A 14,913-nucleotide genomic window follows, 5' to 3' on the forward strand; every position below is an offset into this window, starting at 1 on the left:
CCTGAGGGCAGTGGGGTGAAGAGCTCATGCCCGGGGTGGTGACTGTCCTCTGTGATGGCCAGAATTCTGCCACGGCAGCGGTCCTCATAGAGCTGTTTAATCTCGATGATCTTCTGGGCCATATTGACCATTCTCTGCAGTGCCTTTCTTTCTCGCGAAGAGGTGTTGCCATACCACACGGTGATCCCGTTGGTGAGGACGCTCTCGATGGTGCAGCGGTAGAAGTTCACCAACACATGTATTGGCATCCCCCATCGCTTGAGGCACCTCAAGAAATAAAGGCGCTGCTGAGCCTTCTTCATGATAGAGTCAGTGTTCACAGTCCAGGTTAGATCTTTAGAGATGTGAATTCCCAAAAACCTAAAGCTGGTGACTGTTTCCACTTCCGTTCCATCAATACTGAGTGGGCTGTGAGTGTATGGCCTGTGTCTCCGAAAGTCCACTATTAGCTCTTTCGTTTTCTTTATGTTCAAGTCCAGGTTATTGCTATGACACCACCTAAGCAGCTGTACAACTTCATCCATGTAAGTGGACTCGTCATCATCACTGATCAGTCCTATTATAGTGGTGTCATCGGCAAACTTAATGATGCGGTTGTTGCTGTGTCTTGCTGTGCAGTCGTGAGTAAATAGGGAGTACAACCTTGGACTCAGACAGCAGCCTTGTGGGGTTCCAGTGCTCAGGGTGAGTGGTGTTGATGTTTTATTGCCTATCCGCACCACCTGTGGTCTCTCGATAAGAAAGTCCAGCAGCCAGTTGCAGACAGAGTTGCACAGACCTAATCCCCTGAGCTTTGTCACCAGTTGACTGGGTATGTCACTTGTTTTTCTGATGTAGACTATATACAACACAGTCTGTAAAATTGTCTGTGACGTTATAGTCAGGATAGTCCGTGAAATTCTCTGTGACTCCCTATTTACAGCACAGTCCGTAAAATCCTCAGGAAGAGGTAAAGGTCTATTCCATGCTGAAAGGAAAAGAAAAGAGATGCAATGTTTCAGCTGTGGAGCCTTCTTCACGTGTTCTGTAAAATGATGTGACTCTATATACAACAGTCTGTAAAGGGCTGCATAATTCTATTTACAGCACAGTCTGTAAAAAGCTCTGCAACGTTCAGTTGGAAAATGCACCAGAAAACATTGTGATGTGGTTCAAGTCTACCTGTTGCTCACAGAAACAGACATCAAAGAAACGCAACAGGTGTGGATTTAGTTGCCAACAGCTGATAACTTCAGAACACAAAAGCTTTCGAACTAAAATGTCACTGTGACGATGACATACGACACACTACAGTGCTGAAATTACATCAACTGCCAAGCTGTGCAAGGAGCAGAGGCTCAGAGCTCAGAGCCATCACTTCTCTAAGAGTGGCTGAGAAAACTTAATTGCAGGAAGTAAACTAAAAATAAGGAACAGGACAACACTGTAAAGTTTATTTCAGTGTCATCACAACTTTTAAACTCGTCGCTTGAGAGGTGAAGCTGTGCTGAGATATTTCTGACTGCCTTACCGGTAAGTGCTGTTTACATTTTGTTCTTCACTGGTGAATACAGAAGAGGTAATAATTACGTCTGCGGTGACAGCGATGAGACGTTTGCGCAAAAAGTTGTCTATTATTTTCATTTTAATAATTAACCATAGGAACTTAATAGTCCACAGCGCTGTTCAGACCATCTGTGCTTTCACAATACTAGACTTGGAAAATAATACTATTGTTTTTTTAACACGCTGGGGTTTTTTTACCATGTAAAAAACATTTTACCATGATGATGTACATCATCTTATGGTAACTCTGAAAAGTGTGCTTTATTTGAATTTTTGGCTCAATTTTTTTTAAGTATGCAGAAATAGGAGAATTATAACATGTTTTGCTCGCACCTTGGTGAACTGAGTGAAAGAGATCAGGTGCTATCATATACTCTTTTTACACAAAAAACAATAAAAAGCCCCTTTTTCATTTCAATCTACATTCTACTTTTTAACTCATACGTTGTGAAATACTATTGTTCTGTGAAACAACTTGTCACAGAGCAACACGTCTACACAAGTGACTCTCCCAATCTTCTTATAGTAAGAAGTTGTAAAACGTTGAAATGGTAAATGTATAGGAATATATATATATTGACACTCCTGTGCAAAACCCTTAAACAGAAATTGGAGCTGCAATATATGTATCTCATGAACACTTCTGGTAGTTTTAGACAAATAGTGCTTTTTGCAGCAACTCTCCTTGTAATAAATACAGTACAGTTTAGTTTGTCAGAGAAGAAACGTTGAGCGGAATCTTCAAAAGCTTACCGCAACAAAAGATAAACTATACATTATCAGCCAATATGAAGAGTTGCAGTAGCTAATCCACCATAATCACCATTGGCTCATTGTTTGGTGTTCTTTATTTTAGCCGAAGTTCTTCCTCTCTACATGTACAAGAGGCTACAAGGAGGTTTTTGTATCTAAAAATAAACATCTCTCAGACAGACTTCTCCCGGCTGTTACAGAAAGCTTCAGCAGAAGAACAACATGAGAGTTTCTGCATAGCGATGGCAAAACAATGGGTGAAAAGAGTCGATTGTGGCAAAAGGAGTTAGGCTTCTGCACAGCAGAATTGTTCTTTTTCAATAACATGCAATGAGGTCCAATGAAAAGGAATTTATTTGGAGTTAGAAAGCAGCAAACTGAATGCTGTCCTGTTGAGATAGATGACATGCAACACTTCTGTTAAAGTTAAAAACTGTTCGACATTAACGAGTTATAAAATATGCAGCAGGGTGACTACCTTATTTTTCCCCCCCGAGAGACTAGAACATTTTAACATTTTAATTATTCAAATGTTGACATTGAGTGTTCTGTGATCCGCAGCGCATGTAACAGTGGTACAGTAGTTCAGGTGGGGAGCCGCGTCAGCATGCGTAGGCTGCAAAGGAACAAGTAATAGGTTTATTCCATGCTGAAAAGAGAAGAAAGAAAACACAACATTTCGGCCGTGGAGCCTTCTTCAGGTGCTCCCTAGAGATTGTGAAAGTAACAGTGGGTTCTGCTTCTTTTCCAGGAATGTTTTAAATATGAATGCAAGCCAGATCAACGAGAGTCTCTCCTCAGTGAAGTGCACGCGGGACACCAGTGTCACCGGAGTCGTGTTCCCCTGTCTGTATTCACTTCTGTTTCTGGGGGCCCTCCTTCTCAACAGCCTGGCCGCCTGGGTCTTCTTCCAGATTCCCAGCTCTTCCACCTTCGTGGTGTACCTCAAAAACGTGGTGGTCGCTGACCTGCTAATGACCGTGACCATACTGATTAAAGTGCTCGGTGACTCTGGCCTGGGGTCCTGGCAGCTGAAGGCTTTCACGTGCCGCTACTCTGCTGTGCTCTTCTACATGACCATGTACATCAGCATCATACTGCTGGGGCTGATCAGCTTCGACCGCTACCTAAAGATCGTGAGGCCCTTCGGGAAGCTGTTCATCCAGAAGGTGACCACCGGGAAGGTCCTGACCGTTGGCGTCTGGGTGGTGATGTTCTCCATGACCGCGCTGCCCAACATGGTCCTGACCAACAGGGACCCACCCCCCACCACAACAATGAAGTGCAGCTCTCTTAAGGGACCCCTGGGGCTGAAGTGGCACGAGGCCGTCAACTACTTCTGCCAGTTCCTCTTCTGGGGCACCCTGGCTCTGATGGTCTTCTGCTACACGTTCATCAGCAAGAAAGTATACGAGTCCTACCAGAACTCCCGCAGCTCCGCCAAAAACGCCACCAGGAAAACAAAGGCGAAGGTGTTCATCGTGGTGGCCGTGTTTTTCATCTGCTTCGCGCCCTTCCACTTTGCCAGAGTGCCCTACACACTGAGCCAGACCCGGAGCACAAGCAGCTGTGTGCTGCAGACCGTGCTGTACATCACCAAAGAGACTACCCTTTGGCTGTCTGCCACAAACACTTGCCTGGATCCCCTGATATACATATTCCTGTGCAAATCATTTAGGACAAAGCTGGCTGAAGCCCTGCGGCTCAAGTCTAAATGCCTCTCTGCTGAAGGAGCGGATTCGTTTGCTGAAACCTCTACCAAAGTTGAGGCAACATCTTTGTAACGTGCGGCCTTCCCATCAGAATACAATAGGATTACCTTCACAATGAAAACCATTCGTAGTGGTTTTGTAGACAAGCACAGCACATTCTGCACAAACCCAGTGAATGCAGGCTAGCAGCTGTAAGACCTGGCTAAAATAAAGAGACGACAGACATGTGAGAAGACAAAGTCGTGCAACACACGAATATTCACACAATTCTGCAAAACCATCAAGTAAGTCGGGGCTGTTGTACCAGTGCATCATTGCGTTTTGGCGTACACAGTGCTTTGTGAATTTGTTACAGGACCACATTGTTTCTGCAGCGTTGATTTGTGGAGCATGTGAAATCAAACCACTGGCTGAAACTCCTGAACAGCTCTCAGATATCTGGCCGTTGTCTGACTGTACTGAGGACTGAAATACAGTATGTCACTTGTGTAAATAGTTTAGTTCAGAAAACTTGTAAAATGTATGGGACATTGTAGAAGCCAATCCAGATAACATGCATGGTTACCTGCTCCTACAATATTTTACTCCATCATGCTGTCCCACCTGGGGAAAAGCTGGTGGGTCACAGCTTCACATTCTAAGATGGTTACCCCAGACAGACTTTGTCATACAAGGGTCTGAAGACTCCGACAAACTGAATAAAATATTTGTGTGTGTACAAACTACGGTACAAGACTTTCCAGTACATGACAACTTCACTTTGTATGCATAAAATATTACCATCGTGTTTTTTCTCTGTCGTTCTACCAAGATTTATTCTTCATGAACTGCTTGTGAAATGGACAATTAATTTCATTTATTCTCAGGTTTGACGGTGTGAAATACTGCCTGAATCCATCTAAAAGTTTAAACTCAAACTGTTTAATTATGACTTAATCTACTGCACAGTTTGTACTTATGAGTTCATGGTAACCAAGTCAGCTCAATGCAGTACTTCCCAGCCTCACTAGATTTAGTTGCAGAAAAAGATTGTGATTAGAGAATTTTTAATTTTTTTTTGAGTGACGAAAAATAGTCATGGAATTCTAAATTATAAAACTACTGTATGTATAATTCTAATATATACCTGATATTAATGATATTCATACAGGTGGCTACCTTTCTATCCTTTTCTAACTTGAAACGTGGGTTTTATACATATTCAAGCTGTTTTGTCATTTTTTTATTATACATGACTGAATACATCTTTTTCCTTTATGATTAGGTGGCTGTTTTTTTATCTTCGTACACGAATAAGCTTGCTATATACAGTATGTTATGGCTATTGCATGCTTTGCTGAAAATGCTTAAAAAAGTCATAGAGACTGATTTAGGTCACTCCATCTAGGTCATGCATGATGCCTGAGTGTATTTGCCTGTGACAATGTATGCACAATTCAACAAAAAAAAACTTTTTTGAGGCAGCAGATTCTATAACACTCACTCTGTACACATAACAATTAGGAGAACTAATTCACCAGTTTGGACCCTTGTTGTGTAATCTGTAACGAATTCATGAACTGCAAATTGAAGATCAACGTTTTAGTTTAGGATTTAAAATAATCCCTGTGCATAAAACACAAACACACACAATGTCAAACACAAGAGCACGACCACCTGAAAAGGGGAAATAGGAGCATCCTGTTAAAGAGATTTTCTTTTTTTAAAAAGGAGTCGGGAATCAGGCGTACAGCAAGCATGGATGTGATGACAAAATAGTTTAGAGAAAGGCAGCACAGTAAAGTCATTGAACATAAATAATTCATTTGCATGTTTGATTGGTAGTATAAAATGGAATGAGCATTTCCAAAGTCCAACAGAAATCTATTTATTCCTGGTAAGGGCTGAGGCAAACAGGATCCTGTCCCACAGGCAGAAGCTGGATGGACTGTCAGTCCATCACAAGGGGACAATTTAAAGACACCAGTTAGCCAAATGGTGAAGCACATCATGAGCACCCTCGCAAACACATGGAGAACAAGCAAATTCAGAGGAACCCCCGGGTTCAGAGGTGCCCTTCAGAGCTAACTGCCTCGCCAACAGGTGGCCCCACTTCTGGTCTTTTATTAACTGAGTGTGGGAAGTGGTTAGAGATTTTGCTCAGAACGTGAGGCTGTTTTTCTGATTAGAAACGTCCAGTGAAGCACAAGCACTCACAAAGGTTTCCCTACAACGTCAGAAGGATTCCTGCCAGCATCCAAAATGACACTTAAATGTCAACTTAAAAGTCATGACAGTTCTCTTCTCTTGCTTTCACTAACGGGTTTGTATCTTTAAACGTTCGCAGTCAAACTTCACCAATGCCTTCTGCTATCTGATTGCTCATCACTCTTGAAATTTGTTTAGGAGGAATTAAGAGTACATAAAGTTCACTCCATCCCTTTCATTTCCCTAAACACGGGGTGCTCTTGTGATTACTGCCACTGCTCTTCACAGTAATTCCTGTTTCACAAATCAGGAAGCATTGAGACATTGAAGAAATGTTACTAGATGTTTCTTGAAAGAGGTTTAAAGGACACATCTCCACACTTCTCAGTTAACTGAGCAGAGATAATGAGTCCATGTGTCTGGTACACACAAACAGTAATGCTCATTGAGTTTGTGTGAAAAGTACATTTAATCTAAGGGATTACTTCAAGGGAGGCCACTGCTCAAGTCGTGTATTGGTTCCATAGTTTCTTTTGGTATTATATGCTTTCTGGACTGGCAACTGTCCCAGTAGCGTTTCCTTTAACACAGTAATCCACCAGACTCTTTAATGGGACAGGCGTACTACAACTGCATTGAAACCAAAAACTTTCACAAACTTCACAACACTACATTAAAGGAGAGGCAGTTTAAAAAAACATTTAAAAGTCTTAGGTTTTGTTGTTACCTTTCTGGGCCAGTGAGGGAAGACACTTTTAGCCATACAGAGTTGACATAAACAGATAAGAAAGGTGAAATTAAGTACAGAGGCATATCTTTGGATCTCTTGCAAAAAAAAACGTAATAAATAGCAGCTGTTGAACAGAAAGAAACACCACACATAAGCTTTTACATCTTGTTTTCTTTTTTAATTGCAATCTGATGTACCATTAGATGTTTAAGAAACAGCACTATAAATGGAGTGAGATAAGAGTGAAGTGTGACCTCTTCTGAGTTATTAAAAAGCTTTTGGAATACTTCAATCACAAAAAAAATCACAAATGGTGATGAGATTACTGATGAGAACACATATTTAGCGCTAAAACAAACATTTCCTGGAAATGAACGTTTTGTGGCAGCCTTCCAGGTGTCTCCAATGAGCCCCCCTCCTTTGGGATCTTCAGGATGAAAACTGCTGAAAAGAGGTAAAATCAAGGTCTTATTCTTATTCTTATTCTTTTAATTCTCACAATCTGTTCCAAAAAACAAAAGGGGATATATACATGCACTCTTGACCAGATAAGACAGGTCAGCAGTTCAGAGGACAAATGCATGGGGGTCATGCAATGGCCTTTGTAAAGGTGTGGTTTGAATCTTAATGCACTGATGTTGAGTTCCATAAGAGGCATTTAAAGTTCCGGTAGCTACCCAGAAAATTTTAGCTAAGCTACAGTAGATGCAATTTCAAGATCAGCTTCTGAGTGTGTCGAGACATCCTGAGAAGACATGCTGTCCTGGACAATAATCTGCTCCTCACCTGCTATGTAAGATAAGCCAGCGTCACAGCAGATAATAGATCCGGTTGGTGCTATTGACAAATAGGTGGAGTGTACCTGCGTGAGAAATTCTGATAACAAAAACTGCAGAAGCACAGCTGGATGGTACAAGCAGGATATCAAAACATTTTGCACAGTTGTTTTGTTCACCTGCGTGAACTGTAAAGCTTTTTATGAGCCCATCATTCAAAGCAAAAAAAAAACTTCTGTTGGATTAAAATTCTGTGGACTTTGCCATGAGTGGTGGAAGAACTGAGCTCAACTGTCCAGGTTAAAGTCCAAACATTATTGTTTTAGTGGGCGTTTGTCTTGAAAATATCAAGACCAAGAAGAGAACACTGTTTTCAAAATTAATCATATACAGCTAAGACCCAAGATTACATTGCTGGTGCTTTTTTTTTAAATATTATGCAAACACATTCTCATCCGCTTAAAATGTATCGGGTATGTATAAACACTCTCAACAGTTCACACCAAAGAATGAATACAGAGAAGCCAGCAATCAAAGCTGGAACATTTTTGAATTATTCTACATCTGATGAAGAATGTGACTCACTTTAGCAGAAAACAACAAGAAATGTAAGTAATCCAGCTAAACTATAATGTGGGGAATAATTTACCATCATAGGAATATCTGATTTAAAGCTATTTAATGGAATTATAACTAAGAAAGAGCAAACTAAAACTTGAATGAGATCACAAATCACCTCTTAATGCAATACATCTTTATTTCTCAACTTTGTCATCTTTAAAGTGATTTAAAACATCTGCAGTCACTGGATCAATTTTACATTTTTCCTTTGGTCAAAACTAGCCACTGAGTCAAATTTTGAAAGGCTTCTATCAGCAGTGCATATATTTTACTTGAATTTGCTGATTTGGTAATATTTGAAAGGCCAATTCAGAGAAAACTCACAGGGTTCAGAACAACACTCACAGTGTTGTACATCTGCAGTGTTTGAAATAATAGCAGCAATTTGAGTGGGACGTAACCTATCTAGCACAAGAAACATGAAATCATAATGTTTAGGGATAGCTCAGGATGTCTACATTAGTCTGCACGGAAAATGAGAACCATTGTCTGGCACTTGATAATCATTAATGTGTATTTATGTGTATATCATGTATTGCTGTTTTTTAACAGAAGAGAAATAGGTCATTTGTATTAGGTCAGGCATAAAGATTTAAGTACAGTACCTCCCAGGGGTATTAGGGAATCGGATGTAACATATTACAAAATTTATGATTTAAGTAAATTATTCTTATCAGAAGTAATAACACTTCAGAATCTAAGAGTTCTTATCATATAACTCCCAACACAGTGTGGCAAGGTCTGAGCACTGTCTTCTTTTTATTGACACTGGAGTTCAAACTTTAAGTAGTAAACATTGTGAATCTCTGTATCCTTTCTCTCTACAGGCCATACTGAGAGTTTGTTTGTTTGTCTAGAACATATTTATATTCATATATGGCAAAAATAATTCAATTCCTCTTTCCCAGGCCAAGCTTTCTCTTGCTAGATTCATACCATTTACAGTATGTTTTGAAAGCACTTTCAGTGAACAGGGAACATTTTGCTCAAGAACGTGTTAACAGGGCCAAATCCCCAGTAAATATTACCACGACCTTAATAATCTACCTATAAAAATGATTCTGCAAGGAAGATTATTTGTAAAACTGTATACATTCTTTGGTTTGGTACTTCACATTGTTTGACTGTGTAATTTTGTGTTATTGGGTGCCCTTTTTCTTGTAACTTAAATGATTAAATTATGCACTAAGATATAAGAAGGTGATTAGTGTAATAGCAGGAAATATATTTTTTTAATTTTACAACTAAGATGCAGAGAGGTATTCACTCCATGTAGCTCATTGTAATAATTGATTTACTCCATATTCTTACAGCTTTATATACTGCAATTTGATGCATTCCAGGACACAATTGCACAAGCTGAAATCTAGTGCCTTAGGTTGTGTGCACATTCATAATCGCTGAATGTATCTACTTACACAGCTGGGATTACAACTTCATGTTAAAACATGATTTTGTGAATTCCCTCCCACTCGCAGGAAACAGGTAAAGAAACTGGACTTCAGAAGAAACGATGGCCAGGGAAATGAGTCATGATGCAATATAATCAGCTAAACAATTGCCTTATATAGATCAGCAATGGCCATATTCCATGGTATTAAAGGGAGACCGCTCAACAGGGATATTCTAAATGCAGCTAAATGAAGGATATTCAAGGGAATGAATGTGATGTTTTAAAAAGGAATATGGATGTGCATTAACTTCCTGAAAGTAAACTTCAGGTAAGTTGCTATGCTCTGTGTCTGCCTTTGAATTTGCATCGGTGCGAGCTTGTTTGTCAATGCATGCTTTAAAAAAGATAGTCCAGATCTGCATTAGTTAGCAAATCAAGGTTTTTCAGTTATTCTGCAGGTAGCTTTAAAAGTGTTTTCTCTTTCTTCGTGACGGTTTAAAGCTCATCCTGTATTCTGTGTAGAAAAGACGGCATTTTGGTTTTTTATTATTTAATGTTTAATAAGAATCTGCAACAAGAATAGACTTCAGATGAAAATAACTCGACTCTTTATCACCACTCTGTACTGTGTTTTAAGAAATGTTCCTATTCTGTACATTGACATTGGTTTACGCAGTGATTTAAATAACGAATTATTTGGAACATATGAAACTATGGCATTAGGAATTACAAAATAGGAAATCTTTGTATCAAAAACATCGGTGTTGTACTGTACTGTATACACTAATATTTGTTGAGAGCTAAAAACTTTTTTCTGATGCTGTAAAACTATTTTCTTCTGTCTTCTTTTATAACTACTGCAGTTAAATGTACAGTATTACAACATAAAGGAAACTCACACAAGAATATATTCTTACTCATTAAACATTAACTCTGAATTTTAGACCTTGCAAATGAGATCACTATCCTCCCAAGCAGACAATAACATGGATTTGATAGGAAAGCGTGTTTGATGTTAAACCGTCAGTGCGTAAGTCACGTACCGGTTATACTGTATACAGGTAATTGCGCAGGTATTCCTAGCAGTTCTGCGGAATAAAGAAAAGTGAAAGAAGGAGAAGCAAGGTACAAGATCACTTGCTCTTCCACAAACAATCCAGCCGCTTTTCCAACAAAAATCCCGCTTTCTCCCTGGTGCTGTAGCTCCATGGACACTGGTCACAAAACCACGTTGCAGAAAGAGCATTGAGCCTCGTGACCAACAGTAAAAGATCCAACATTTTTTAAGATTTTTTTTTATTTTAAAGAAATCCAATGCGGAAAAAAAACGAATGCTGCATTCAACTGCAATGCATTTAAAACATAGTTTTTCCTAGTACTGTTACTGACACATCGGTCCGTTCCGCCTGCACCTCCTGGAAAACGAACAAAACTTAAATTTTCTTCCCCGAGTTTCTCAGCCAAAAAAAAGCTTACCAGGTCAAGAAAGACCCTAATCACCGACAATGATTGAAACAAATTACATGTAGATTACGCCCAGGAAGAAACAAATCACAGAGATTGTATTTAGAAAGCAACAGCAGTGACCTGTTCCAAACAAACCTTCCAAATGTTGAATTAGTGCATCTGCCGGAGGTGTAAACAACTCGTTTTTAACTCACGCACGCGTTTACTCATCCGAGACAGAGAGGATTTTGTCTGAGGTGCAAAAAATAGTCGAACTACTGTACAGTACATTTTTTTTTTGCCATTGAATAGGTTCCTGTGGGATTATCTGATTGCAAAGAAAGACCGAAGAAACAAAAGCCTAAAACATTTAATTACAAACAGCATTACAAACAAGGTTATAAATGAGAGGAGCCCATTTACCAAATTCATACATTATCGTTATCACACAATATTAAGACAGGCCAGACGATTCAGTATGATCGTTTTCCTTGTGTGTGTGAAACTGTTCGTGTTCTATTATGGTTATGTATATTGTTGTATACACATTCCTTCTTTTAATTAGATACTTGTACAGGCATGGTACAAGAATTGAGATATTTGCTCTTTGACAGATAAATCAGCAGTTATTCTTAAATTCATTTTTTACTGGCATTTTTAGTAGTAACTAGAACAGGGTGAAAGATTCTCCTTGCTTGGCAGTTCAGACCATTCTGATCTGTTCTAAACAAGCCAGCACCGGGCATCTTATAGTGATTGAATTGGTATGGACAGAGGAGTTCGAAGGGCACAAAAGATAAGTGTTTTCGCTTTAGCAATACAATTTTTGCAAAACGCAACAGTTTTAATTTTACTATGAAAAAAAGGGAAGTAGTCATTGTTCATAAAAGATGAAAAGGGTGTATAAGGGGTTGGGCTCCATGATTTTTGCAATCATATCAAGCTGACTCACTTATCATTGTAAGTAGCAGATGTCACTGTCCAAGTTTATGTAAACAATTGTTTATGCGTTTCACATTTGACAGAATATCCCACTTCTATTTTCAACAGCTATGATAGAAGTGCAATAAGGACAGATCACAGCAGTGTACCACGCCCAGCCAAGGCGGCTGCCACAGGGAATAACGACACCCCAACATGAAATGTATCTGAAAAAGGTTTGTCGAGTGTTTGAGTCTGAGTCAATTTGGTGTAACTCTCCCGGCTGAGGGCCGGCCCCCTGGCTGTCAGACGAGGAGGCTGGGGCCCTCCTGCGGAGTGAGGGGTGAGCCAAGGTGTCATCGCAGAGGTGGAGAAGGTGTGGGGTTTTCATCAAATTCAGGAAATGACATCAGGACTGATGATGAGTCAGGGCGCCTGAGGCAAACTGAACATGGTGGCTGGCATCCCCCCTGACTTGTCGTTGTGCAACTCCACTTTACGTGAACGCCGACTCACTGCTGAAGGCCCAGCTCACATCATCCCACCCCCCCAAAAAAAGAGAGTGTTAGAGCAGTGAAAACGAACAGGCACGGCCGTCAACCCCCCCCGGACAACTCTCTGCGCCGCCACAACCAAACCACAGGCCCAACACGCTCCTTGTGAGCAAAAGGTGATGGTGATGGCTAAGAGCTCAAAACTGATTGCACTGCTCCAGATCTCTTGTTAATAACTGTTGTTTCTCATCCCCTTGTAGACATGGATTCCAGCTCCAACGGCTCCTGTGGGAACTCCAGCTTGAACGAGTCTGTTGTGTTCACAGTGCTGTTCCCCACACTCTACGCCATCATCTTCATCGGGGGGCTCGTTCTCAACAGTCTGGCCGCCTGGATCTTCTTCCAGATCAAGAATCAGAGCAGCTTCATTCTCTATCTGAAGAACATCGCTGTGGCGGACTTGGTCATGACCCTGACTTTCCCCTTCACCATCGCCAGTGAGTCCGGCCTGGGGCCCTGGCAGCTGAAGGCCTTCGTGTGCCGCTATTCGGCGGTCGTGTTCTACGCCAGCATGTATGTCAGCCTCTCCTTCCTGGGCCTCATCAGCCTTGACAGATATCTCAAGATAGTAAAGCCCTTCGGGGAGTCTAAACTGTATAACTTCACTTTCACAAAGTTTGTGTCGATGGGCGTGTGGCTGGGCATGGTATTCCTCTCGTTGCCAAACACCATATTGACCAACAAAACCCCAACATCCGTAAACGCCCACTGTTGCACTTACCTGAAAAGTGACCTTGGCCTAAAATGGCACGCAGCTGTGAGCTATATTAACATTTGCATTTTTATAGCGGTCTTGGTCATTCTCATCGCCAGTTACATATCGATCTACAAGCACGTCCACAGGTCGAACCAGCAGTTTGTGTGCACAGCCAAGAGGGAAACGAAACCCAGCCAGAATATTTATATCATCCTGGTGGTTTTTTCCATTTGCTTCGTGCCCTACCACCTGTGGAGGATCCCCTTCACCCTGAGTCAGATCGACAAGCACTTCGGCGAAGTCGGGGACACCGTCCTGATGTACGGCAAAAGAATCACCCTGTTCATGTCGGCCTGCAACGTCTGCCTGGACCCGGTGATCTATTTCCTGATGTGCAAGTCCTTCACCAGAAAGCTGGGGAGAAAACTCCGCCTGGAACGCCACTCCTCCCTGAACGATTCCCGGCAGAGCACCCGGAGGACTCAGGTGCGGAGATTCCGAGAGTACCCCTCCGCCAGAGAGTAGGGACCACGCGATCTCTCGCATCTCCCAGTGCGTGTGCCAAAGGCTGCTTGAGAAACCTTTCAGAGTTTCTAGTAAGGACAGAACCCCCCCCCCAGTAAACAGGCCGGCACTTGCGGAATGTGCCGTAGGCAGAAACTGAGCAATTACAAGTGTTAAAAAGCTACTTTGCAGTAAAACCGCTGCTGTTATATACAGTAAGAATAGACTGGCACCTGGCACTGCACTGTATGTTTCGGGCAGGAAACCAAAAAAAAAAGTCTGACACATATGTATGTGATTTTAAAGTAATATTTCACAAAGGGACGCTGTGCGATATTTTCTCTGCTCTCTGTCGTGTCTGTAAACAAGCGTGGATTGCTGTGATCTCGGAGCCAAAGTCAGAGAGAGCTCTGAAGCCACACTGGAGCACTCTGAAGCAGTGAGGAAGCCACAGACACGAAGAAGAGCTGGGAGAGCTTTCTGCAGAACTAGCTGATGAACCTCGTGCTCCATTTCTGGCTGTGCAAAATGGGTCACAGCTAAAAGAAAACAAAATTTATGTAATGTATATGTGCATGTGTATCTCTGTGTTTGTAAAGTGCTTATAAAGGCAGCTGGCCAATTCAAACAGCTCTACAGTAAAAACAGACCATCCTTGAACAACACCAGCGTACACCACATTTTATACCCCAGAAATTCGTCTTGATACCAATAATGTTCTTTTTCAAGAGCAAAGTGTATTTGTAACAAGTACAAGTAACAAGTGTAACGTAATGTAACAAGTACATCGGAATTCTCATTGGCATTGTTCTCTCTGTGTACAGATAGGTGAAGACAACAAGAAATAAAAACAATATTCAATGTATAATAGTAAACAACATTGTTCAGCATGCAGTGCACAAATACAACATTGAACAGCTAGTGTTAATCAATAATAGTTGGTAAATCATTTTGCATTTAGCTATTAGTACCTCCTGAGGCTAAAAGCTTTTTCTGAACCTGCCTTTTTCTGCCTGCCAGACCCTAGAGGTGAGAATAGTGTGTGTCCAGGTGGTTATAAACCTATATCATCGC

At 41.1% G+C, this 14,913-nt stretch overlaps 2 protein-coding genes across 4 annotated transcripts; both read left to right on the forward strand.

The window, feature by feature from the left end:
• Window positions 1–1,449: 1,449 nt before the first annotated feature.
• On the forward strand, window positions 1,450–5,006 carry LOC148837144 (P2Y purinoceptor 13-like). The gene is made up of 2 exons (XM_088914042.1): window positions 1,450–1,512; window positions 3,050–5,006. The coding sequence occupies exon 2, from the start codon at window positions 3,063–3,065 to the stop codon at window positions 4,080–4,082; it is 1,020 nt and encodes a 339-aa protein (XP_088770168.1). The 5' UTR covers window positions 1,450–1,512; window positions 3,050–3,062; the 3' UTR covers window positions 4,083–5,006.
• A 3,216-nt stretch (window positions 5,007–8,222) lies between these two features.
• LOC148837145 (G protein-coupled receptor 87-like) lies at window positions 8,223–14,468 on the forward strand. Of its 3 annotated transcripts, XM_088913751.1 has the most exons (4): window positions 8,296–8,311; window positions 9,803–10,045; window positions 12,214–12,320; window positions 12,839–14,468. In XM_088913751.1, exon 4 carries the CDS (start codon window positions 12,841–12,843, stop codon window positions 13,858–13,860), a length of 1,020 nt encoding a protein of 339 aa, XP_088769877.1. In that variant the 5' UTR covers window positions 8,296–8,311; window positions 9,803–10,045; window positions 12,214–12,320; window positions 12,839–12,840; the 3' UTR covers window positions 13,861–14,468. The 3 variants fall into 3 exon arrangements, with proteins under 3 accessions (XP_088769878.1, XP_088769877.1, XP_088769879.1); XM_088913752.1 differs by lacking the exon at window positions 9,803–10,045 and having other exon boundaries at window positions 8,223–8,311; XM_088913753.1 differs by lacking the exons at window positions 8,296–8,311; window positions 9,803–10,045; window positions 12,214–12,320 and adding an exon at window positions 12,722–12,754.
• Window positions 14,469–14,913: the final 445 nt, after the last annotated feature.

This window comes from Atractosteus spatula, chromosome 4 (assembly GCF_055471065.1).
Source record: "Atractosteus spatula isolate fAtrSpa1 chromosome 4, fAtrSpa1.hap1, whole genome shotgun sequence".
NCBI lineage: Eukaryota > Metazoa > Chordata > Actinopteri > Semionotiformes > Lepisosteidae > Atractosteus > Atractosteus spatula.

Coding starts and splice junctions, on each gene's coding strand:
- LOC148837144 (XM_088914042.1), top strand. CDS start 3,063: ATGAATGCAAGCCAGATCAACGAGAGTCTCTCCTCAGTGAAGTGCACG.
- LOC148837145 (XM_088913752.1), top strand. CDS start 12,841: ATGGATTCCAGCTCCAACGGCTCCTGTGGGAACTCCAGCTTGAACGAG.